The sequence below is a fragment of the Eubalaena glacialis genome, chromosome 3 (assembly GCF_028564815.1).
Source record: "Eubalaena glacialis isolate mEubGla1 chromosome 3, mEubGla1.1.hap2.+ XY, whole genome shotgun sequence".
Classification (NCBI taxonomy): domain Eukaryota; kingdom Metazoa; phylum Chordata; class Mammalia; order Artiodactyla; family Balaenidae; genus Eubalaena; species Eubalaena glacialis.
In genome coordinates, this window is record NC_083718.1 from 5,806,492 (window position 1) to 5,833,490 (window position 26,999).

The following is a 26,999-nucleotide window of genomic DNA, read 5'->3' on the forward strand; positions in this document are numbered from 1 at the left end:
CTTTTGTTCTTCGAATACAGTTATTTGGAAAATATAGTAGAAATATTTTACCTTTTGGTTCATTATTTACCTTAATTATTTGTTGTTTTTTCATAGTGGAATGAAAGCTCTTGAAAGGCAGATCCCCTGTTAGTATCTTTCACCATTTTCTCTTAGCCTACTTCTAGGACATATTAGATGTTTGTTGACAGCCTGAAAAGTGAAATTTGTGCCCAGAACACTTGAACAAGCCTGTCTCATTTCCGTTATAAATTCACTCTGTGTCTGTCTGAAATCTCTATTTTTAATCTTTTCTACTCTGCTTAGTGTTCCTTCTCCTCCTTCCCCTGTGCACCACTTAATCTCACATGACTTTGTCTCCTACCTCAAAGGAAAGTAGAAACCATCAGCGACTGCTTCTTTTTAGCATTAGATTTACACATCCATTTTCCTTCCTTCCTCCTGATAGGAAGCTGGAAGCAGAGCTGTTGCCACCAAAGCCCAGTATTTTCTCAGCAGCGCTGGTTCCTTTCCCTTCTCCTTCACAGGGAACTTCCTGTGTTCAGTCTCGGCCTGTTCCCCTCTCTAGCATATCCTCTTCAGCGTTCAATACACTCTCATCTTTCCCATTAAAACAATTCTTTATTCAGTGCGTAATTCCCCTAGCAATATATCCTGAACCTCCTCTTCTCTGCCACAAGCAAATCTTTTGAAAGAGTTATGTCCACATGCTGTATTAAGTTTCTTACTAATCATTTTTTTCAGCAGGTTCTATGTAGGTTTTTTCCTGTCTACTCCATCCAAAACCATCTCTGTTGCAGTTTTTGTTGGCCTCTATGTAGCCAAATCCACCACATTTTTACAGTCTTCTAACTGGACGTATCTACTGAACTAGAAATATTCACCACTCTAACAATCATAATAATGTAATTAGATGACAATTTCCTTGATTTTATTGTATGGCAGGCACTATGGTAAGAACTTTATATGAATAATTTAGTCCAAAATCCTTTGAAATATTAGAACATTTGTAATTACTAATCCATTTTCCAGATTAGGAAGCGTGAACAAAGCTTCAAATAGGCTTGGTTGTTGCCCTAAGATACATGTTTAGCAAATTGTAGAACTGGAATTAGAACCCATCCAGGCTGACTCCACAGGATTCACCATTAGTCGATCTATTATACTTCCTTTACCTTTACACATTTTCTTCCCTCCACATCTATGAAACATTCATTTCTAAGTTTTTCCCCTAAATTCTCTGGGTTCTCCTTTTTCCTATCTACTTTGCCATCTATTCCTCTTTGTCTGACACCTAAATGCTGGAATGCTTCAGGGCTCAGTCTTGATCTCTCTTCTGTTTTCATTCTACATTCCCAATGCGATATCATTATTTATAGGGTGATAATCTCACAGGTGTATCTCCTGGCTAGACCCATGTATTCAACTCTGTAGTGGATATATCCAATTTTTATGGTCCATGGGCAGCCCAATCACAATGTGTTCAAGTCAAAAGTTGCAGTGTTCTTCCCAAAGCGTTCTCTCTCTTGCCAGTAGCACCTGACAAAGTCACTTCCATTTACCTGCTTGCTTATGAAGCAATGGAGAGCAAGCACGCGAGTCTCTTGACTTTTTGCTCTTTTCGACGTCCACCATTTAGTGACATTATCTGTGTTTTCTGCCAACAAAATATATCCCAAATCTATCCTCTGCTGTGCATCTCTTCAGCCATAACCTTATCTAATCCCCACTCTTTCTCACCCTACATGGCTTCCTGAAAAAAAAAAAAACTTTCAAGAAACCAAATAAAATTATATTATTCCTTTCCTTAAAATTCCTTATGACTTTTCATCAATCATAAAATTAATCCAAATGTGAACATGCCCTGAAGTAACCTGGATAATCTTTCCTTTGCCTCCTATCCAGCCTCAGCTCATAAAGTTCTTCCACACCTTGAGTAGAATCCGTTAACCTTGGTATTTCCCAAATATTGTTTTGTTGCCAAAGCTTTGCATATACTGTTCCCTTGGCTTGGAACATTCAACATCCACTCAGTTGGCCAGAGACTGAAGCCCTGTTTCTAGCCCTGGAGAAAAGACAGCTGATTGGCAAAGATAAAAGAGATTCATGTCACTGTCCTCAGAACTTCTCACAGTGGGAAAATAAAGAGCTCCTCTCAGTACCTGCAGAAATTAATACTCAAGGTAGGAGGTATAAAGCAGAAACTCAGGAGCAAAATAGTTGAAGAGGTTGTAAGACACTGTCATTTTGGTAAGGAGTGAGTCTTTGCATTTCAAAACTTCCCCTCTACCCAGTTTATATTAAAGCAGAAGGAGACATCTTGATTTTAATCATCGTGCCTTACAAATGACTCTAGATCAGTCAAATTTGGTAAAAATAAAACATTTTTGATGATTATTGTTAATTATGTTCATTTTGAAAAGAATAACACCTGAAAAGGAGTTCTTACCATAACATGCAGGTTTATCAGACCAGCCATCTTCACCACACACGATGGAGCCTGTGGTGTGTCCATCTTGGCTCTCATGCCCATCAAGGCATTCGTAGTCCAGGCTGTCATTGACCTTAAACCATGTGCCATCACTTCTGGCTCTGGCATTCTCAAATAGTGGCATATCACAGGATTCTAATGGATAATGGAATAAAAATATTTCATTTCTAATATTATTTAGTGGGCAATCTGATTAAGTCTCACCTCAAGGGGAAAGGGGGCTTTACCAATTAGTATGTGCTAATAAATTATGATACAAAAATAATCCAAGAATACCAGTGATAGATCACTGCCCTGAAATAGTTACTCAAAATGAAAAAAATATGTTTCTGTTCTTGTCTTTTTCGTCTGCAACACACGGCTTGCGGGATCTTAATTCCCTGACCAGGGATCGAACCCGTGCCCCCTGTAGTGGGAGTGCGGAGCCCTAACCACTGGATCGCCAGGGAATTCCTGAAAAAATATGTTTTACACAACATTTTTATCAACACTTAATGTCTCTGAAATATTTCTTTTATGAACATTTTTCTCAATTTAATTATACTTATGCATTTTTCCCATGCTAGTAATAAAATAAGCCATTACAGATTTATTGTACTATTTTTATAACAGCATTTTCTGAATTAATATGCTGAACTTATTAGCAATTGTGACATATATGCCAGAGAAAATTGATTAATTGAAAAAAAGTAATTTTCAACAAGGTAAGTAAATTTTTAAACATTCTATAGAATTCTACTTTAAAACACACTAATATTTAAAGTCACATGCTGATTTTGCTTTCCCAAATATATTTCTAATGGTTGTGTATTCTTTTATATTTATCAAGGTTGAATGCAGAAGTAGTTCTATTATTTATAACAAGTTACAAGAAAGTAAAATGTTTCTTTATAAGAAAGTAAAATTGAACAGTATCAATTTTCACTAACACTGTAATAGAGTGATGTTAATAAAGGTTTAAATAATTAATCTCAAATTTCATAATGTGTTCTGTAGCCAGCTAGCTTAAAACTTCAAAAAATTAAAGCAAAACTATACTAGTATAAACAAAAGTAATAGAGAACTTTTCTCTTCCATGAAAAGACCGTTAGAATGGAAAATTGGTCACCTATTAGTGCAAAGTGAATTTGATATGGGGGCAACTTTTATCATTTTCTCTTTGGCTAGTGCCCATATTAAGCACAGACATTGGAAAGCAAAAGAAATAAAATGTAAACAGTAGAAAGGGATATTTTAAATATCCACTTCTCTTGAAGTGAATATGTAAACTATCACTTCAAAAATATCATTGTGCAGCTTTGGGATGAATAAGATAAACTCAGCAAATTGTCCTTAGAAAATCGTCATAAACGTCTGTGTGGTGGGACAGAAAAACCTCTCAGCACAGCAGAATTTGGTCCTACTAGATGTTTATGAAGATTTCCTAACAGAGAGAATTTTTCGCAAGTGGATCTACCCTACAGTTTCAAACATATAAAATTTACAAGTTATATTATTTGAAGATTATGCACTATGGACTCATATCTTCACTTAAAAACATAACTTTTAGGTTTAGGAGGAAAGATTCTGACATAAAAGTCTCATAAAATAAAATCAGATACAATTGGCATAAAGGACTCAGCTAAAAATAAATGAGTTTATACCAGACTATAGGTATGTCTTCTAGCTAAATTAGTTTTTAATCACGGGATGTTTTAAAGTGAAAAAACCTTGAAGTGAAGGATGCAATGATATTCTACCCTACTAGTAATTAATCATAAAAGGTAAAAAATGATACACATTTTAAAATTTATCTTTTCAAATACAGCCATGGAACCACATCAACACCTCATACCACCCCACCCCAGCAAAAAAAAAAAAAAAAGGATAAAAAGAATGAAGTTAAAGAAAACTTCTCTAGAGTGATCATTAGGATAATGAATACTAAAATAATCAATTACTTACTAATGCATACAGGTTGCATTGACCATCCACTTTGCAGACATGTAATTAATCCTGATGTATTACCATCTGCTGTTACATATCCTGATTTACACTTATACTGTGTTTGTTTATTTAAAGGATATGTAAAGGTAGATTCAGAAAAAAATCCATTCTTAATTTGTATATCTGATTTTGAACATGTTTCTAAAAGGGAGAAAGCATAAAGAAAAGATAAGCATATATTTGATAAACATTTTATAAGGACGCAAATAATACAACTATAGAAAATTGGGGAGTCATTTATAAATGTAAACCTAGAAAAATTCTAATCATTTAAGTTCTGGTGTGAGAGAAGAAAATCTGTGAGTTTCCAAAGATATTAAATCAAGACACTTTATTCATTTTTTTTAGAACAAAGCAAGACTTAAAGTACTCAGAATCCTTACTAGGAAATTATTAGAAATCTGTTTGTCTGATGGATCTGGAATCCTACAGCATGTCGGAACTCTATTAACAATGGGTTTCCTTTCCTGGGACTTGTTCAAAACATTGCTTAGTCTGGATCTCTTAAGCAACCCAGAACACAGTTAACAAATTGGGGTAGCTCAGATCAGGTGATGATCTCAGAATCTTCCACCACAGTTACCATAGCCTTTGTATCTGAGAATTTGAAATGTTTGTCACCAAAATTGGGTGCTTAAAGCCATGTCAATATATGGAGTTCAATGAAGATGACAATGATCAACACATGTATCCATTCTACAAAGGACTCAATGATGCTTCCTCAAACTATGTATAACTAAACTTGAAATAGTAAAGTACATTTCTGTCACTTACTAGGTCTCTTCACAGAGCTCAGCTTTGTTTATTAAATAACTCGTGGATAAAGAAGAAATCAAAAGAGAAAACTTTGAATATTTTGAATTGAATGAAAATAAAAACATGATAAGTAAAATTTTATGAGATTTATGAAATGACACGAAAGTGTGCTGAGAGGGGAATTTTAACATTAAATAGCAATAATAGAAAATAATAAAGATTGAAAATCAATAATAGAAAATAATAAAGATTGAAAATCTATAATTCTTTTTACTTAAAAATTATAAAAAGAAAAGCAAACAAACACAACATATATAAATTTGAAAGAATAGAGTGACATTAGTAAGATGGTGGAATAGGATGCCTCGACCTCTCCCTCTCCCCATAGACACACTGAATTAACAGCTATGCATGTATCAGCTCCCATTATTCAAAACACTGGTTGAGAGGCTCCTGCATTCAAGGCAAGTGAGAAAACGCTAAAATCCTAACTGTTAGGAAAAACTGAGACACACTCTCACAATAAACCCCACCTAGGCATAGCACCATATAATTGGGAGGGAACCCTCAACTCCCAGCTTCTCCTGGAGGAGCAAAGAGTTTGAACCACAATCTAGGGCTCCAGTTTTCCAACTGCTAGTCCAGGGTCTGGCTTCTAACTCACCTGCCTCTGGGAGGGCCCAGCATTTCCAGTCTCCTGGGACTACTGAGGACAAAGTGGCAGTTAGGAATGGCTGTGCTAGCACTGCTCACAGGTCACCCCCTACCTTAGTGCAGTGAGCAGCTCCCGGCTTCTCCATGGAAGGAGCTAGACTACACATCTAGACCCTCATCTTTTCTAGCTGTTGCCTAAGGAACTGGCTCCTAACTAACCTCTCTCTGAGAGCTGATGAAGCCCAGAATTTGTTGGTGTCTGGGGACTACAGAGAGCAAAATCATGGTTTGGAAGAGCACAGGGTTTGAAGGAGCATGCAGGCATTTCCACAGCCCTTCTCCTCAGCTCAGTGCAGAGTGAGTGAGGGGATAAACTCCAGCTCCCAGCTTCACCAGCTTTTCTGGCTTCTAGCTCACCTGTCTCAGGACGTAGATGGGAGTTGGCATACTCTAGACCCCTGGAAGATGCTAAGTACAAAGACAGCAGTTTGGATGAGCATAGAGGTTAGAGAGGCATCCAGAATCTCTGGCCAGGCTGAAGGATGAAGGCTTTCTACTTATGAGTCCAGTCTGTGAAGACTAGGAGTTGTGGGTGTTTAATTTAATGCACAGATATCAACACAGAGATTCGAGAAAAATAATAATAGAGAAATACGTTCCAGTCAGAAGAACAAGATAAGTATCTATAAACCAACACTAACGAAATGGAGACAGGTGATTTCCCCAACAGAGATTCAAAATAGCAGTCATAGAGCAAAAAATTTGACAAAAGAGTAAAGCAGAGGTGGTTTGGGCCTGGCATATGTCCCAGGTGAGTGTCACGGGCAGCTCCCATGTCCAAGCCTAAGTACTCAGCTTCTTCCCTTGCTTCTGATGTTCGCCCTCTTGTAACTAAAGCTTGTGGGTTTATTACTAGGAAATATTTAGAAATGAAATACATTTTGCAATGGCAAAAAACCCCAAAACAAACAAACAGAAACCCCAAAACCCACAAAATAGCCATCATAAACATGCTTACATGTAAACACACGTGCTTACATGTAAGCATATGTAAACACACATGCTTACATATGTAAACATACATGTAAACATACATGCTTACAGGTAAACATACGTGTACAAAGTAAGAATTTCAACAGAGAGATAGAAAATATAGAAATTACCAAAAGAGAAATGGTAGAACTGGAAAATGGGATAAATAAACTGAAAAATTAAATAGAGGGGTTCAACAACGGACTAGAACAAGAAGAAAAAAGGATCAGTGGACGCAGAGGTCACTAAAAATAATTGAGTCAGAGGAGCAAAAAGAAAAAACAATAAAAAAAAGTGATCATAGGTTACGGCACTTATGGGACACCACCAAAATGATCAATATATATGTTACAGAAGACTGAGAAGGAGAAGAGAGAGGGAAAGGGGCAGAAAACTGAATCAAACATACTAAAACAACTGAAAATGCACTAAATCTGGGAAAGGAAATAGACATCCAGATCCAGTAAGCCCGAATGTAATAAGATGAACTGCAAAAAAATACAACCCCCCCGACTGATACACATAATCAAATTGTCTAGAGTCAAAGACAAAGTAAAATATTGAAAACAGCAATAGGAAACATCACAAAGAAGGGAACCGTAAAACCACCAGGTGATTTTATAGCAGAAACGTTGAAGGCCAGAAGGGAGTGGGATGATATACTCAAAGTGCTGAAAGAAAAAACTGCTAAGAATACTACACCAGCAAATTGGACCATCACAAATAAAGGGGAGGTACAAATACTACCAGACACACAAATGCTTAGCGAGTTTATCGCCACTAGATGTGCATACCAAGAAGTGTTACAGGCAGTTCTTCGAGTTGAAAAAGAAGGGTGCTAAACACCAGCACAATAGCATAAGAAAGTATGACACTCATTGGTAATGGTAAATATAGAGACAAATATAGAATACAGTGATGGGTAAATAACTTTTTAAAAAAACAGATCTTTATTGGAGTATAATTGCTTCACAATACTGTGTTAGTTTCTGTTGTACAGCAAAGTGACTCAGCCATATGCATACATATGACCCCATATCCCCTCCCTCCTGAGCCTCCCTCCCATCTTCCCTATCCCACCCCTCTAGGTCATCGCAAAGCACCGAGCTGATCTCCCTGTGCTATGCTGCTGCTTCCCACTAGCTATTTTACATTTCATACTGTATATATGTCGATGCTACTCTTACTTTGCCCTAGCTCCCCCTCCCACCCCGTGTCCTCAAAGTCCATTCTCTATGTCTACATCTTTATTCCTGCCCTGCAACTAGGTCCATCAGTACCTTTTTTTTTTTTTTTTTTTTTTTTAGATTCCATATATATGTGTTAGCATACGGTATTTGCTTTTCTCTTTCTGACTTACTTCACTCTGTATGACAGACTCTTAGGTCCATCCACCTCACCAAAAATAACTCAATTTCGTTTCTTTCTATGGTTGAGTAATATTCTGTTGTATATCTGTGCCACATCTTCTTTATCCATTCATCTGTTGATGGACATTTAGGTTGCTTCCATGTCCTGGCTATTGTAAACAGTGCTGCAATGAACACTGTGGTACATGTCTCTTTTAGAATTATGGTTTTCTCAGGGTATATGCCCAGTAGTGGGATTGCTGGGTCATATGGTAGTTCTATTTTTAGTTTTTTAAGGAACCTCCATATTGTTCTCCATAGTGGTTGTATCAATTTACATTCCCACCAACAGTGCAGGAGGGTTCCCTTTTCACCACACCCTGTCCAGCATTTATTGTTTCTAGATTTTTTGATAATGGCCATTTTGACTGGTGTGAGGTGATACCTCATTGCAGTTTTGATTTGCATTTCTCTAATAATTAGTGACGTTGAGCATCTTTTCATGTGCCTCTTGGCCATCTGTATGTCTTCTTTGTTGAAATGTCTACTTAGGTCTTCTGCTCATTTTTAAACTGGATTGTTTGTTTTTTTGATATTGAGCTCCATGAGCTGTTTGTATATTTTGGAGATTAATCCTTTCTCTGTTGTTTCATTTGCAAATATTTTCTCCCATTCTGAGGGTTGTCATTTTGTCTTGTTTATGGTTTCCTTTGCTGTGCAAAAGCTTTTAAGTTTAATTATGTACCATTTGTTTATTTTTGTTTTTATTTCTGTTACTCTAAGAGGTGGGTCAAAAAAGATCTTGCTGTGGTTTATATCAAAGAGTGTTTTTCCTCCAAGAGTTTATAGTGTCTGGTCTTACATTTAAGTCTTTAATCCATTTTGAGTTTATTTTTGTGTATGGTGCTAAGGTGTATTCTAATTTCATTCTTTTACATGTAGCTGACCCGTTTTCCCAGCACCATTTATTGAAGAGGCTGTCTTTTCTCCATTATATGTTCTTGCCTCCTTTGTCATAAATTAGTTGCCCATATGTGTGTGGGTTTATCTCTGGGCATTCTATGCTGTACCATTGATCTATATTTCTGTTTTTATGCCAGTACCATACTGTCTTGATTACTGTAGCTTTGTGGTATAGTTTGAAGTCGGGGAGCCTGATTCCTCCAACTCCGTTTTTCTTTCTCAAGATTGCTTTGGTTATTTGGGGTCTTTTGTTTTTCCCTACAAATTGTAAAATTTTTTGTTCTAATTCTGTGAAGAATGCCATTGGTAGTTTGATAGGGATTGCATTGAATCTGTAGATTTCTTTGGGTAATATAGTCATTTTCACAATATTGATTCTTCCAATCCAAGAACATGATATATTTCTCCATCTGTTTATGTCATCTTTGATTTCTTTCAGTAGTGTTTTATAGTTTTCTGAGTACAAGTCTTTTGCCTCCTTAGGCAGGTTTATTCCTAGATATTTTATTCTTTTTGTTGCAATGGTAAATGGGAGTGTTTCCTTAATTTCTCTTTCTGATTTTTCACTGTTGGTGTATAGGAATGCCAGAGATTCCTGTGCATTAATCTTGTATCCTGCAACCTTACCAAATTCATTGATTAGTTCTGGTAGTTTTCTGGTGTCATCTTTAGGATTTTCTATGTATAGTATCATGTCATTTGTGAACACTGACAGTTTTACTTCTTCTTTTCCAATGTATATTCCTTTTGTTTCTTTTTCTTCTCTGATTGCCATGGCTAGGACTTCCAAAACTATGTTGAAGAAGAGTGGCGAGAGTGAACATCCTTGTCTTGTTCCTGATCTTAGTGGAAATGCTTTCAGTTTTTCATGATCGAGTATGATGCTTGCTGTGGGTTTGTCATATATGGCCTTTATTATATTGAGGTAAGTTCCTTCTATGTCCATTTTCTGGAGAGTTTTTATCATAAACTGCTGATGAATTTTGTCAACAGATTTTTCTGCATCTATTGAGATGATCAAATGGTTTTTATTCCTTAATTTGTTAATGTGGTGTATCACATTGATTGATCTGCATATATTGAAGAATCCTTTCATCCTTGTGATAAATCCCAGCTGATCATGGTGTATGATCCTTTTAATGTGTTGTTGGATTCTGTTTGCTAGTACTTTGTTGAGGATTTTCGCATCTATGTTCATCAGTGATATTGGCCTGTAATGTTCTTTTTCTGTGATATCTTTGTCTGGTTTTGGTATCAGCGCGATGGTGGCTTCGTAGAATGAGCTTGGGTGTGTATCTTTCTCTGCAATTTTTTGGGAGCATTTGAGAAGGATGGGTGTTAGCTCTTCTCTAAAAGTTTGATAGAATTTGCCCGTGAAGCCATCTGCCCTGGACTTTTGTTTATTGGAAGATTTTAAATTACAATTTCAATTCCATTACTTGTGATTGGTCTGTTTATGTTTTCTATTTCTTCCTGGTTCAGTCTTGGAAGGTTGCACTTTTCCAAGAATTTGTCCATTTCTTCGTGTTTGTCCATTTTATAGGCATATAGCTGTTTGTAGTAGTCTCTTACAATCCTTTGTATTTCTGCTGTGTCAGTTTTGATTTCTCCTTTTTCATTTCTAGTTTTATTGATTTGAGTCTTCTCCCTTTTTTTCTTGATGAGTCTGGCTAAAGGTTTATCAATTTTGTTTATCTTCTCAAAGAACAAGCTTTTAGTTTTACTGATCTTTGCTATTGTTTTCTTTGTTTCTATTTCATTTATTTCTGCTCTGATCGTTATTTCTTTCCTTCTACTGAGTTTGGGTTTTCTTTGTTCTTCTTTCTCTAGTTGTTTTAAGTGTAGGGTTAGATTTTTTATTTGAGATTTTTCTTGTTTCTTGAGGTGACATTGAATGGCTATAAACTTCTCTCCGTCTTAGACTGCTTTTTCTGTGTCCCATAGGTTTTGGGTCATCGTGTTTTCGTTGTCATTTGTTTCTAGGTATTTTTTAATTTCTTCTTTGATTTCTTCAGTGATCTCTTGGTTATTTAGTAGTGCACTGTTTAGCCTCCATGTATTTGTATTTTTTACGGTTTTTTGCCTGTAATTGATTTCCAATCCCATAGCGTTGTGGTCAGAAAAGATGCTTGATATGATTTCAATTTTCTTAAATTTTCCAGGGCTTGATTTGTGACACCAGATGTGATCTATCCTGGAGAAGGTTCTGTGTGCACTTGAGAAGAAAGTGTATTCTACCACTTTTGGGTGGAATGTTCTATAAATATCAATTAAATATCTGGCCTATTGTGTCATTTAAAGCTTGTGTTTCTTATTTATTTTCTGTCTGGATGATCTGTCCATTGGTGTAAGTGGGGTGTTAAAATCCCCTACTATTTTTGTGTTACTGTCAATTTCTCTTTTCATGGTTGTTAACATTTGCCTTATGTATTGAAGTGCTCCTATGTTGAGTGCATAAACATTTATAATTGTTATATCTTCTTCTTGGATTGATCCTTTGATCATTATGTAGTGTCCCTCCTTATCTCTTGTAATAGGCTTTATTTTAAAGTCTATTTTATCTGATACAAGTAATGCTACTCCAGCTTTCTTCTGATTTCCATTTGCATGGAATATCTTTTTCCATCCCTTCGCTTTCAGTCTGTATGTGTCCCTAGGTCTTAAGTGGGTCCCTTGTGGACAGCATATATATGAGTCTTGTTTTTGTATCCATTCAGTCAGTCTGTGTCTTTTGATTGGGGCATTTAACCCATTTACATTCAAGGTTATTATTGATATGTATGTTCCTATCACCGTTTTCTCAATTGTTTTGGGTTTGTTTTTGTGGATCTTTTTCTTCTCTTGTGCTTCCCACCTAGAGAAGTTTCTTTAGCATTGGTTGTAATGCTGGTTTGGTGGTGCTGAATTCTCTTAGCTTTTGCTTGCCTAAAAAGCTTTTGATTTCTCCATCGAATCTGAATGAGATCTTTGCAGGTAGAGTAATCTTGGTTGTAGGTTTTTCTCTTTCATCACTTTAAGTATATCCTGCCAATCCCTTCTGGCCTGCAGAGTTTCTGCTGAAAAATCAGCTGGTAACCTTACGGGGATTCCCTTGAACGTTATCTGTTGCTTTTCCCTTGCTGCTTTTAGTATTTTTTCTTTGAATTTAATTTTTGATATTTGATTAATATATGTCTTAGTGTGTTTCTCCATGGGTTTATCCTGTATGGGACTCTCTGTGCTTCCTGGAATTGAGTGACTATTTTCTTTCCCATGTTAGGGAAGTTTTCCACTATAATCTCTTCAAATATTTTCTCAGACCCTTTCTTTTTCTCTTCCTCTTCTGGGACTCCTATAATTCGAATGTGATATGTTTAGTGTTGTCCCAGAGGTCTCTGAGATTGTCTTCATTGTTTTCATTCTTTTTTCTTTATTCTGCTCCTCAGCAGTTATTCGCACCATTTTGTCTTCCAGCTCACTTATTTGTTCTTCTGCCTCAGTTATTTTGTTACTGATTCCTTCCAGTGTATTTTTCATTTCAGTTATTGTGTTGTTCATCTCTGTTTGTTTGTTCTTTAGTTCTTCTAGACCTTTGTTAAACATTTCTTGTATTTTCTCAATCTGTGCCTCCATTCTATTTCCGAGATTCTGGATCATCCTTACTATCATTACTCTGAATTATTTTTCAGGTAGATTGCCTATTTCCTCTTCATTTATTTGGTCTTGTACTTTTTTACCTTGCTCCTTCATCTGTGACATACTTTTTTGCTGCTTCTTTTTAAAATTTTTTTAATGAGTGGGATTGTGCTCCTATCTTACTGTTGTTTGGCCTGAGGCTTCCAACACTGGAATTTGTAGGCTGTTGGGTAGACCTGGGTCTTGATGCTGAGATGAGGACCTCCCTGAGACCTCACTCTGATGAATATTCCCTGCGGTCTTAGGTTCTCTGTTAGTCCCATGGTTTGGACTCCGAGCTCCCACAGAAGGAGCTTTGCCCAGCCCCTGGCTCATCGGGCATCCAAGATCCCCCGAGCCACATGGGGTGGCAAAAAAAAAAGAGAACAATAACAAAGTAAAAAATAAAATTAGACTAGGAAACTAACAGATATATTAGAAAGAATATAAAAATAAAAATACAGATGAATCAACAACTGGGAAGTACATCAGTACCACAGTAGTACAAAAGCAGAGGAGGGAAAAGAAGAAAAAAAGAAAGAAAGAAAAAAACGAAAAAAAAAGGAGCAGGAAAGCCTTGGCTGTGGAGGGCGGGGCCTAAGCAAGGGTGAGGTTTGGGTGGTGGGTGGGGCCAATGCTCAGGACCCACAGGGCTAGAAAAGGCCCTGGGAGCTGTGGGGGGTGGGGCTTAGGCTCAAGGAACATAAGGGGCCAAGGCGTGTCCCCCACCCCTCATCTCAGAGGGCAGCGGAACCTCACCTGGGAGCCCAGCAGGCTTCCTGGGCTAGAGTGGGTGGGGTCAATGCCCTTTGCTCCTCTCCTTCTCCTCCCAAGTGTCCCTCCCACCTGCCTCTCCTGATCTCCCTGACCTCTGGGGTGCCAATCCTGTCTGGCCTCCACTTCTCCTCCCCCTTCCATCCCCCCACATCCTACACGTTCACCTGGGGGTTCTTCCTGTCTCCTGGGGGGTCAGGGTCCCCCACCAGCAGCCGGCAGGCACCCTAGTGGTGGGAAGATGCTAACTCCACGTCTCTCCACAACACCACCTTGATTCTGCCCCCCCAAATCACTTTTAATGCTAGTATAAAAGTTAAAAGACAAAAGTATTATGAATAAATATAACAAATTATATAAATGGTTACAAACAAAATTGGATGTAAATTGTGGTGTCAACAACTTAACATGGAAGGGGAGAGAGATACAAGTTTATAGCTGTAAAAATTAGATATTTTATGTAAGCCCCAACAAGAGTATACCTCTACATTACATCAAGGAAAAGAGAAAGGAATCAAAGCCTATTTAAACTGACAAACAAACAAACAAATAAGGAAACAAACCCAATGAAATACAAAGGAAGATAGCAAGAAAGAAAAAGAGAGACAAAAGGACTACAAGACAAACAGAAAATAAGTAATAAAATGATAAAAGTAAAAAATTATCAACAAAAATACTTTAAATGTAAATATATTAAATGCAACAATAAAAGACATAAACTGGATGCATGGATAAAAATACAAGATCCACCTTTATGTTTTCTATAAGAAACTAGCTTTAACTTTAAGGAAAAACACAGGCTGAAAATATAGGGATGAAAAATGATATTCCATGAAAATGGTAACCAAAAGAAAGCAGGGCTAGTGATATTTGTGTTAGACAAAATAGACTTTAAACCCTTGCCAGAAAACATGGGATCTTGGCGGCACAAGACATTCATTGTTTTTGTTCCTGAACCGACAACAGAAATTTGACATCCATCCACAGACAAACCTGTCTTTGAGGGAGGTGTGGGACTCAGCACAATATGCCAAGGGACCCAGGAGGAGTCTCACCCACATATGCATGAAAGAAAAGGCAGACAGATCTCTGTCCAGACTGTGGTGTCTGCAGTGGCCCATGAACCAGCTCTAGCCTCTCTCAGCCTCAGTCCAGGAGTCACTGGAAACACTATCTTATACAATCACACATGGAGGAGAGTCCTTATGTGAAAGTCCAGGTTTTCACAGGAGGAGCTCCAGCACACACTGGAGAAAAAAAAATATGAGTTCGGATTCATTGGACTGGGTAAGAGGAACAGCTCAACTTTACCTTCATCACCCCTCCCCCAAAGGAGGCACAGCTTAAGGCTAATAGAAAACTTCCTGGGCCCCTGATTTCTCCCACAGGGGAGTGTGTGTATGATCTTGCAGCTTCCCCATCTGTATGGGACCTGCCAAAAGGCTCATTTCTCTTTCATTCCATCCAGAGTATGAATAATGAGCTACATGTCTGGGAGTCAGGAAGAGGCTATGAAAGCAGAAGACTGGACACTTACAGAGCATTAAAGGGAGGCTGATCCTACTAACTGTACTGCAAACTCCATCGAAGAACTCACTCAAAAGCTGCTGGGACTGCCTCACCTTCCTGTTCTCTCAACTGGCCCACTGGCCCCTTCAGGGCTCTGTCTGCCTCACTCACACACCCTCCCATCTTGTGGCCAACCCCTGTGGGTACAACTGACATTGGAGGTAAAAGCAAGCTTTGATAGACAGCTAGTGAGCATGCACAGAAATTTGGCTCAAATCTGTGGGCCGGGGAGAGAATAGAAGATTAAGATGTAGTGCCATCTTTGGGGAAACAAAAGACAGGCTGTCAGCACCCATCCTGGTGCATTGTAGGATCTAGACAAGGCACACAAGCACAGAAGTTCTGCCACTAGAGGGAGAAGAAGTGTGAGCTGGTGTTCCCATAGAAGATCTGAGATAGTCTAAAAGTCTGTAGCAGGGCTGAAGGAAGTTGTCTCACCCCCAAAGGAGACTGGTACTTCCAAAGCAAACACAACAACACTTAACTTCAAGGAACATGAAATCAAGTAACATGGCATCAACAAAGTATCACAAAAATCTTCAGTATTCAAACTCAAAGATTGGAGATCTGTGATTTACCCAATGGAGAATTCAAAATAGCTGTTTTAAATAACTCAGTGTGCTACCAGAAAATACAGGAAGACAACTGAAAAACATCAGGAAAACAATACATGAACAAAATGAGCAGTTTACCAAAAAGATAGAAATCCAAAAAAAGAACCAAGGAGAAATTCTGGTGCTGAAAAATCCAATGATGAAATGAAAATGCAATAGAGTAGCATCAACAACAGAATGAAACAAGCAGAAGAAGGAATCTGTAAGATAGATGACAGATATACTGAAGTTATCCAGTCAGAGGAGAACAAAGAAAAAAGAATGAAAAAGAATTAAGAAAGGCTACATGATATATGGTATGTCATCAACAGAACCAATCTGTGAATTATTGAAATTCCAGAGGAGAAAAGGTGGAGATGGGGGCAGAAAGCTTATTTAAAGAAATAATGGCTGAAAACTTCCCAAATCAAGGGTGAGATTTGAATATCTAAGTTCATGACATTTTTAGGTGACCAAACAAAATCAATATAAAAAGGTCCTCTACAACACATATTATAATAAAACAGAAAAAAATCAAAGAAAAAAAGAGAAGTCTTAAAGGCATCATGAGAAAGAGACCTTGGAACTTACAACAGAACCGTCACATGGCTCTAAGTAGATTTCTCAGCAGAAACCTAGTGGGCCAGGAGAAAACCAAGTGCTGAAAGAGAAAACTGCCAACCGAGAATACTTTATTTGGAAAATGTCATTCGGAAATGAATGGAAGATAAAGACTTCCCCAGACCAACAAATACTGAGGGAATTGAACACCACTAGTCCTGTCTTACTAGAGACACTGAAAGGAGTTATTCAAGCTAAAGTAAAAGAATGCTAATTAATAACATGAAAATACACAGTACACTGGTAAATTTAAGTATACAGCCACATACAGAATACGCTAGGACTTTGATATGGAATGTTAAACACTTAACATATTAAAGTTAAAGGACAAGAATATAAAAATAACGATAGCAACAACTATTTGCTAATAAGTACACACTATAAAAAGAGGCAAATCATGACATCAAAAATATAAAAGGGTGGAGGGTAAAAGGAAAGAGTTTTTGTACGTGGTTGATGCTCACGTTTCATCAGTATAAAATAGACCACTGTCTCTGTAAGATGTTTTATTTAAGTCTCATGGTAAACACAAAGCAAGAAACCACACTAGATTCACAAAAGGTAAAGAGAAGTTTATTAAAAGCATACTACTATAAAAATCATTAATTCACAAAGGAAGGCAGTCAGAGAGGAAGAAAGGAATTAGGAAACTACAAAAGAGTCTTAAAAAAAGAGATGGTATTAGTAAGTCATTACTTATCAATAATTACTCTAAATAAAAATGGATTGGGCTTCCCTGGTGGCGCAGTGGTTAAGAATCCACCTGCCAATGAGGGGGACATGGGTTCGAGCCCTGGTCCGGGAAGATCCCACATGCCAGGGAGCAACTAAGCCCGTGTGCTACAACTGAGCCTGTGCTCTAGAGCCCGAGAGCCACAACTACTAATGCCCTTGAGCCTAGAGCCCGTGCTCCGCAACAAGATAAGCCACTGCAATGAGAAGCCCATGCAACCCAATGAAGACCCAATGCAGCCAAAAGTAAATAAATAAATAATTTTTTAAAAAAATGGATTACATTCTTCAATAAAAAGACATAGGATGGATAAGATGGAGGAGTAGGAGGATGCAGAGTTCGTGTCTCCTCATAACTAGGGCACCTAGTAGGCGCTGGTGGGGGACCTTGGACACCTAAGGGGAAGGGAGGAACCCCTATGTGACCAGGTAGGACGTGGGGGTGGGGGGAGGAGGAGGAGAGGAAAAGTGGAGGCGGGATGGGACTGGCACGCCTGAGGGGCAGCTGGGGGAGGGGAGGCGTTACCATGCTTGGAGGGGCCAACTCACAGTGAGAGAATCAGTGGAGATGGGGAGAGACCTTCAGGGGATCAGGAGATAAGAAGGGAACATGGCCAGTGTCTCCCCTGCCCACTCTGACCTGGCAAACCTGCTGGAGGCCTGGGCCTGAAACTCCACACTCCTGGGCCCCCTCTGGCAGCACAGGCCCTGAGCCTAATCCCTGCCACCCCCAAGGCCTTTTCTGGCCTTTTTTTCTTTTCTTTTCTTTTTTTTTGCCATGTTGCATGGCTTGCGGGGTCTTGGTTCCCAGGCCAGGAATTGGGTCTGAACTCCTGTGGTGAGAGTGACGAGTCCAAGCCACTGGACTAACGGTGAATTTCAGGACCCAGGGAATATTAATCGGTATGAGATCTCGCAGAGGTCCTCATTTCGGCACCAAGATCTGGCTCCACCCAACTGCCTGCAAACTCCAGTGCGGGACACAGCAGGCCAAACAACCAGAAAGACATGAGCACATCCCTATCCATCAAAATAAAAAATGAGATGACAAAAAATATGTCACAGACAAAGGAGCAAGGTAAAAACCTAAAAGACCAAATAAATGAAGAGGAAAAAAGCAACCTACCTGAAAATCAATTCAGAGTAATGATAGTAAAGATGATCCAAAATCTCAGAAATAGAATGGAAGAATGGATCAAGAAAATACAAGAAATGTTTAATAAGGACCTAGAAGAACTAAAGAATAAACAAACAGTGGTGAAAAACAAAATGGAAAATACACTAGAAGGAATCAATAGCAGAGTAACTGAGGCAGAAGAAAAAATAAGTGAGCTGGAAAATAGAATGGTGGAAATAACTGTCAAGGAGCAGAATAAAGAATGAAAAGAAGTGAGACAGTCTCAGAGACTTCTGGGACAACATTAAACACACCAACATTCAAATTATAGGGGTCTCAGAAGAAGAAGAGAAACAGAAAGGGTCTGAGAAAATATTTGAAGAGATCACAGCCAAAAACTATAAGTCTTAGTTTTAGTTTATAAAACTAAACTATGGGCCTTCCCTGGTGGCGCAGTGGTTGAGAATCTGCCTGCCAATGCAGGGGACAAGGGTTCGAGCCCTGGTCTGGGAAGATCCCACATGCCGCGGAGCAACTGGGCCCGTGAGCCACAATTACTGAGCCTGCGCGTCTGGAGCCTGTGCTCCGCAACAAGAGAGGCCTCGATAGTGAGACGCCCGCGCACCACGATGAAGAGTGGCCCCCGCTTGCCACAACTAGAGAAAGCCCTCGAGCAGAAACGAAGACCCAACACAGCCATAAATAAATAAATAAAATAAAATTAAAAAAAAGAGATAAGGTCACTAGACACTTATAAAAAAAAATAAATAAATAAACTACAAGTCCAAGAAGCACAGAGAGTCCCATACAGGATAAACCCATGGAGAAACATGCCAAGACACACATTAATCAAACTAATAAAAATTAAATTCAAAGAAAAAATACAAAAAGCAGCAAGGGAAAAGCAACAAATAATGTTCAAGGGACTCCCCATAAGGTTATCAGCTGATTTTTCAGCAGAAACTCTGCAGGCCAGAAGGAAGTGACAGGATATATTTAAAATGATGAAAGGGAAAAACCTACAACCAAGACCACACTACCAAGCAAGGACCTCATTCAGATTCAACAGAGAAATCAAAAGCTTTTCAGACAAGCAAAAGCTAAGAGAATTCAGTACCACCAAACCAGCTATACAACAAATGCTGAAGGAAATTCTCTAGGTGGGAAACACAAGAGAAGAAGAAGACCCACAAAAACAAACCCAAAACAATTAAGAAAATGTTAATAGGAACATACATATTGATAATAACGTTGAATGTAAATGAATTAAATGCCCAGCAAAAGTCACAAACTGGCCGAATGGATACAAAAACAAGACCCATATATATGCTGCCTAAAAGACACCCACTTCAGACCTAGGGACACGTACAGACTGAAAGTGAGGGGAGAGAAAAAGATATTCCATGCAAATGAAAATCAAAAGAAACCTGGAGTAGCAATGCTCATATCAGATAAAATAGACTTTAAAATAAAGACTGTTGCAAGAGACATTAAAGGGCACTACGTAATGATCAAGGGATCAATGCAAGAAGAAGATATAACAATTATAAATATTTATGCACCCAACATAAGAGCACCTCAATACATAAGGCAAATGCTAACAGCCATAAAAGGGGAAATCGACAGTAACACAATAATAGTGGGGGACTTAACACCCCACTTACACCAATGGACAGATCACCCAGACAGAAAATAAATAAGGAAACACAAGCTTTAAATGACACAATAGACCAAACAGACTTAATTGATATTTCTAAGACATTCCACCCAAAAGCAGCAGAATACACTTTGTTCTCAAGTGCACACAGAAAATTCTCCAGGATAGATAACATCTGGAGTCACAAATCAAGTCTCAGTAAATTCAAGAAAATTGAAATCCTTTCAAGCATCTTTTCCAAAAACAACGCTATGAAATTAGAAATCAATTACAGGAAAAAAACTAAAAAATACAAACACATGGAGGCTAAACAATACACTACTAAATAACCAAGAAATCACTGAAGAAGTAAAAGAGGAAATCAAAAAATTCATAGAAACAAATGACAACAAAATCATGACGACCAAAAACCTATCGGATGCAGCAAAAAACAGTTCTAGCAGGGAATTTTATAGCAATTCAATCCTACCTCAAGAAACAAGAAAAATTTCAAATAAACAATCTAACCTTACACCTAAAGCAACTAGAGAAAGAAGAACAAACAAAACCCAAAGTTAGTATGAAGAAAGAAATCATACAAATCAAAGCAGAAATAAATGATATAGAAATGAAGAAAACAATAGCAAAAATCAATGAAACTAAAAGCTAGTTCTTTGAGAAGATAAACAAAATTGATAAACCTTTAGCCATACTTATCAAGAAAAAAAGGGAGAAGACTCAAATCAATAGAATTAAAAATGAAAAAGGAGAAATCAAAACTGACACTGCAGTAATGCAAAGGATTATAAGAGACTACTACAAACAACTATATGCCGATAAAATGGACAAACACGAAGAAATCGACAAATTCTTGGAAAGGTGCAACCTTCCAAGACTGAACCAGGAAGAAATAGAAAATATAAACAGACCAATCACAAGTAATGGAATTGAAATTGTAATTAAAAATCTTCCAACAAACAAAAGTCCAGGACAGATGGCATCATGGGCAAATTCTATCAAACTTTTAGAGAAGAGCTAACACCCGTCATTCTCAAACTCTCCCAAAATATTGCAGAGAAAGGTACACACCCAAGCTCATTCTATGAAGCCACCATCGCCCTGATAACAAAACCAGACAAAGATATCACAGAAAAAGAAAATTACAGGCCAATATCACTGATGAACATAGATGCAAAAATCCTCAACAGAATACTAGCAAACAGAATCCAACAGCACATTAAAAGGATCATACACCATGATCAAGTGGGATTTATCCCAGGGATGCAAGGATTCTTCCATATACACAAATCAATCAATGTGATACACCATATTAACAAAGAATGAAAACCATATGATCATCTCAATAGATGCAGAAAAAGCTTTTGACAAAATTCAACACCCATTTATGATAAAAACTCTCCAGAAAGTGGGCATAAAGGGATCCTACTTCAACATAATAAAGGCCATATACAACAAACCCACAGAAAACATCATTCTCAATGGTGAAAAATTGAAAGCATTTTCTCTAAGATCAGGAACAAGACAAGGATGTCCACTCTCGCCACTATTATTCAACATAGTATTGGAAATCCTAGCCATGGCAATCAGAGAAGAAAAAGAAATAAAAGGAATACACTTTGGAAAAGAAGTAAAACTGTCAGTGTTCACAGAAGACATGATACTATACATAGAAAATCCTAAGGATGCCACCAGAAAACTACTAGAACTAATCAATGAATTTGGTAAATCTGCAGGATACAAAATTAATGCACAGAAATCTCTGGCATTCCTATACACTAACAATGAAAGATCAGAAAGAGAAATTAAGGAAACAATACCATTTACCATTGTAACCCAAAGAATAAAATACCTAGGAATAGGCCTACCTAAGGAAACAAAAGACCTGTATGCAGAAAACTATAATACACTGATGAAAGAAATCAAAGATGACACAAACAGATGGAGAGATATATGATGTTCTTGGATTGGAAGAATCAATATTGTGAAAATGACTATACTACCCAAAGCAATCTACAGATTCAATGCAATCCTTATCAAATTACCAATGGCATTTTTCACAGAATTAGAATAAAAAATTTTACAATTTGTATGGAAACACAAAAGACCATGTATAGCTAAAGCAATCTTGAGAAAGAAGAACAGAGCCAGAGGAATGAGGCTCCCTGACTTCAGACTATACCACAAAGCTACAGTAATCAAGACAGTATGATACTGGCACAAAAACAGAAATATAGATCAATGGATCAGGATAGAAAGCCCAGAGATAAACCCATGCACCTATGGACAACTAATCTATGACAAAGGAGGCAAGAATATACAATGGAGAAAAGATAGTCTCTTCAGTAAGTGGTGCTGGGAAAACTGGACAGCTACATGTAAAAGAATGAAATTAGAACACTCCCTAACACCATACACAAAAATAAACTCAAAATGGATCAAAGACCTAAATGTAAGACTGGACACTATAAAACTCTTAGAGGAAAACATAGGAAAAACAGTCTTTAACGTAAATCACAGCAAGATCTTTTTTGACCCACCTCCTAGAGTAATGAAAATAAAAACAGAAAGAAACAAATGGGACCTAATTAAACTTAAAAGCTTTTACACAGCAAAGAAAAACATAAATGAGACAAAAAATAACCCTCAGAATGGGAGAAAATATTTGCAAACAAAGCTACCGACAAGGGATTAATCTCCAAAATGTACAAACTGCTCATGCAGCTCATTATCAAAACAAACAAACAAACAACCTAATCAATAAACGGGGGGAATACCTAAATAGACACTTCTCCAAAGAAGACATACAGATGGCCGAGAGGCACATGAAAAGCTGCTCAATCACTAATTATTAAAGAAATGTAAATCAAAACTACAATGAGATATCACCTCACATCAGTCAGAATGGCCATCATCAAAAAATCTACAAACAATAAATACTCGAGAGGGTGTGGAGAAAAGGGAACCCTCTTGCACTGTTGGTGGGAATGTAAATTAATACAGCTACTATGGAGAATGGTATGGAGGTTCCTTAAAAACTAAAAATAGAACTACCATATGACCCAGCAATCCCAGTACTGGGCATATACCCTGAAAAAACTATAATTCAAAAAGACCCATGTACCCCAATGTTCATTGCAGCACTATTAACAATATCCAGGACATGGAAGCAACCTAAATGACAATCAACATATGAATGGATAAAGAAGATGTTGTATATATATATACAATGGAATATTACTCAGCCTTAGAAAGAAACGAAATTGGGTCCTTTGTAGAGATGTGGATGGACTTAGAATCTGTCATACAGAGTGATGTAAGTCAGAAAGAGAAACATAAATATCGTATATTAACACATATATGTGGAATCTAGAAAAATAATACAGATGAACCAAATGCAGGGCAGGAATAGAGATGGAGACATAGGAAACAGATGTGTGAACACAGGAGGGGAAATGGGGGTGGGACGAATTGAGAGATTAGGATTGACGTATATACACTAACATGTGTAAAATAGATAGCTAGTGGGAACCTGCTGTATAGCACAGGGAGCTCAGCTTGGTGCTCTGTGGTGACCTAGATGGATGGGATGGGGGTGGGTGGGAGGGAGGTCCAAGAGGGAGGGGATATATGTATACATATAGTTGATTCACTTCGTTATACAGCAGAAACTAACACAACATTGTAAAGCAAGTATACCCCAATTTAAAAAATAGTAAAATAACAGACATAGGATGAATGGATGGATAAAAAAAAAGACTAAACTATCTGTCTACCAGAGACTAAATCCAGCATTAAGGACACACACATGCGGAAAGTGAAGGCATGGAAAAAGATATTCAATGAAAGTGAATTACAAAAAAGAGGCAGGATAGCTATACTTTTATCAGACAAAATAGACGTTAAGCCAAAAAAGTAACGAGAGACAAATAAGGTCATTATATATTAATAAAGACATCAATTTATCAAGAAGATAAAAATTAGAGCACCTAATATATTGAGCAAATACTAACAGATGTATTGTGAGAAATAGACAACAATTAAATAATGGTAGGTGGCTTCAAGGCTCCATTATCAACAATGGATTAATCACCCAGACACAAAATCAACAAGGAAACATTAGATTGAGCCAAACTTTACAGCATATTGACATAACAGATAAACACAAAACATTCCATGCAGTAGCCACAGAATACACATTCTTTTAAATTGAATACTGAACATTTTGCAGGATAGATCATGTGACAGGTCAAAAATCAAGTCTTAGAAAATGTAAGAAGATTGAATTCATAACAAGTATTTTGCCAAACACAATGTTATGAAACTATCAGATACTGCAACATGAATTCTGAGGGAATTTTGTAGCACTAAATGTTTACATTTAGAAAAAAACTCAAATAAGCCACCTAAATATACCTCAAGGAATTGGAAAAAGAGAGAGATCAAGATGGCAAAGTAGGAAGATGCTGAGCTCACCTACCCCAAGAACACATCAAAAATAAAGAATGTCTACGTGTATAACTGAGTCACTTGGCTGTGCAACAGAGACTGGCACAATATTGTAAATCAACTATCCCTCAATAAAGAAAATTTTTAAAATACATCTACATATGGAGCAACTCTCACTGAAAACAATCTGGAAAGTGGAAGAAAGGCTCTTCTACACCAAAGGGTATAAGGAAAGGTCCACACAATGTAGGGTAGGAAGGAGGGAAATAATTGGGTCAGGACCCAAACCCTAGCAGGTGACCCAGAAGAGGAGTGGGATATCAGAGGTTTAGAGATTCTCCCTGGAGAGTGAGGAGTTTGAGCCATGAACTAGGTGCCCCAGACCTGGGGTTTGACACCAAGATGAGTCCTCTTAGCTGGATTGAAACCAGTGGGACTTAACTGGAGGGTTGAAGGAAACCAAGACTCCACTTGTGAAGAACGTGCACAAGTGCTTACTCCCAGGAACAGGGCAAAAGAGACAGACTGAATAGTGCCTGGGGCTCTGGTCAGTTTCCCTTGACCACTCCAGCATGCAACCCTGTCTATACTGTCTGCCTGCTCCAGCCCCTCTTTCTCTGGTGCTGCTTTCTAATAGGGTGGAGGTGTGATTGCCAAGGAGAGTGTTCACAATTAAAGGGAATGGAGCTGGCTCGAACCCAACCCAGCCTCTGAACAGGACAAAGGCAACCACGAGCAATGTGTGCGTGGAGGGAGCAGATTGAAAACTGCCTGGGGCTCTGACTGGTGCACTGGAATCATCCCATTGTGCACCAGGGCCTGCACCAGGTACCCTCTCCAGCTCCTTTTGCTCTGGAGCTGCTCTCCTAGGGCGGAGGTGCAGTTGCCAAGGAGTGTATGTGCACTTAAAGGGAATGGATCTGGCTTGAATCTGACCCTAAGAGCTTCTGCTCCAGGATCTCAGGATCTTGTACCCACCCCCAATAGGGTGGTGACTGTCATTGAGCACAGGAGAAGCCTTGGCTCACACCTGGCTCTGGCTCTATCCCCTTCATCTCCAACACCACCTTCCACCAAGATGAAAGCTAACAGCACACCCTGGGGGAAGATGTGACCCACACTCACTTCAGATCCAGCTTTATCATTAAAGCCACTAGCCACACACAGACCGTATAGGGACCCTCCCAGACAAGAATACGCATTCTAGACTGGATAGGTAACTGTTTCACCTAACTTCACAGAGACAGAAAAAGTTAAAGAAAATGAAAAGACAGAAGAGTATGTTCTAAATAACAGAACAAGGTGAAAAAAGTAAAAAACAAAAACAAAAACAAAAACAGAAAACCTAGTGAAACAGAGATAAACAACTTACCACATAAGGATTTCAAAGCAATAGTAATAAGAATGCTAACTGAACTTGGGAAAAGATTAGAAGAACACAGTGAGAATTTTAACAAGGCACTAGAAAATATAAGAAAGATCCAGTCAGAGCTGAAGAATACAATAATTAATGTGAAAAACACACTAGAAGGAATTAGGAGTGGATTAGGTGATATAGATGGATGCATAAGTGATCTTAAAGATAGAATAATGAAAGTCATCCAATCAGAACAGCAAAAAGAACAACAATTTTTTAAAAAAAAGAACAGTTTAAGGGACCTCTGTGATAACATCAAGCATACCAACATTCACATCATATGGGTCCCGGAAGAAGAGAGAAAGAAGTGGGTAGGAAACATATTTCATGAAATTATGGCTGAAAACTTCAAAACCTGAAGAAGGAAACAGATATACAGATACTGGAAGCACAGAGAGCCCCAAACAAAAAGAACTCAAACAGACACACTCCAAGACATATCACAATTAAGATGGCATTAAGTTAAAGATAGAGAATTCTTAATGCAGCAAGAGAAAAACAAAGAGTCACATAAAAGGAAGCCCCCCCTAAGGTTATTAGCTGATTTTTCAGCAAAAACTTTGCAGGCCAGAAGGGAGTGGCATAAATATACTTAAAGGAATGAAAGTGAAAAACCTGCAACCTAGGATACTGTAAAAAGCAAGATCACAGTTTGCAAATGACATGATACCATACATAGAAAACCCTAAAGATGCTACCAGAAAAATACTAGAGCTCATCAATGAATTTGGTAAACTTGCAGGATACAAAATTTATACACAGAAATCACTTGCATTCCTATACACTAACAACAAAAGATCAGAAAGAGAAATTAAGGAAACAATACCATCTACCATCACATTGAAAAGAATAAAATACCTAGAAATAAACCTACCTCAGGAGGCAAAATACCTGTACTCAGAAAACTATAAGATGCTGATGAAAGAAATCAAAGATGACACAAACAGATGGAGAGATATATCATGTTCTTGGATTGGAAGAATCAATATTGTGAAAATGACTATACTACCCAAAGCAATCTATAGATTCAACACAATCCCTATCAAATTACCAATGGCATTTTTCACAGAACTAGAGCAAAAAATTTTACAATTTGTATGGAAACACAAAAGAGCATGAATAGCCAAAGCAATTTTGAGAAAGAAAAATGGAGCTGGAGGAATCAGCCTCCCTAACTTCATGACACTA

At 37.9% G+C, this 26,999-nt stretch overlaps 1 protein-coding gene across 2 annotated transcripts in view; it reads right to left on the reverse strand.

Moving 5' to 3' along the window:
* Positions 1–26,999, reverse strand: part of CFH (complement factor H) — a 99,099-nt gene that overhangs the window by 32,690 nt on the left and 39,410 nt on the right. For both annotated transcript variants that reach the window (XM_061187274.1, XM_061187275.1), the window contains 2 exons: positions 4,436–4,618; positions 2,450–2,626 (listed from right to left, as the gene is read on the reverse strand). In XM_061187274.1, the coding sequence (XP_061043257.1) occupies positions 2,450–2,626; positions 4,436–4,618 (360 nt within the window). The remainder of the gene's footprint in view (positions 1–2,449; positions 2,627–4,435; positions 4,619–26,999) is intronic.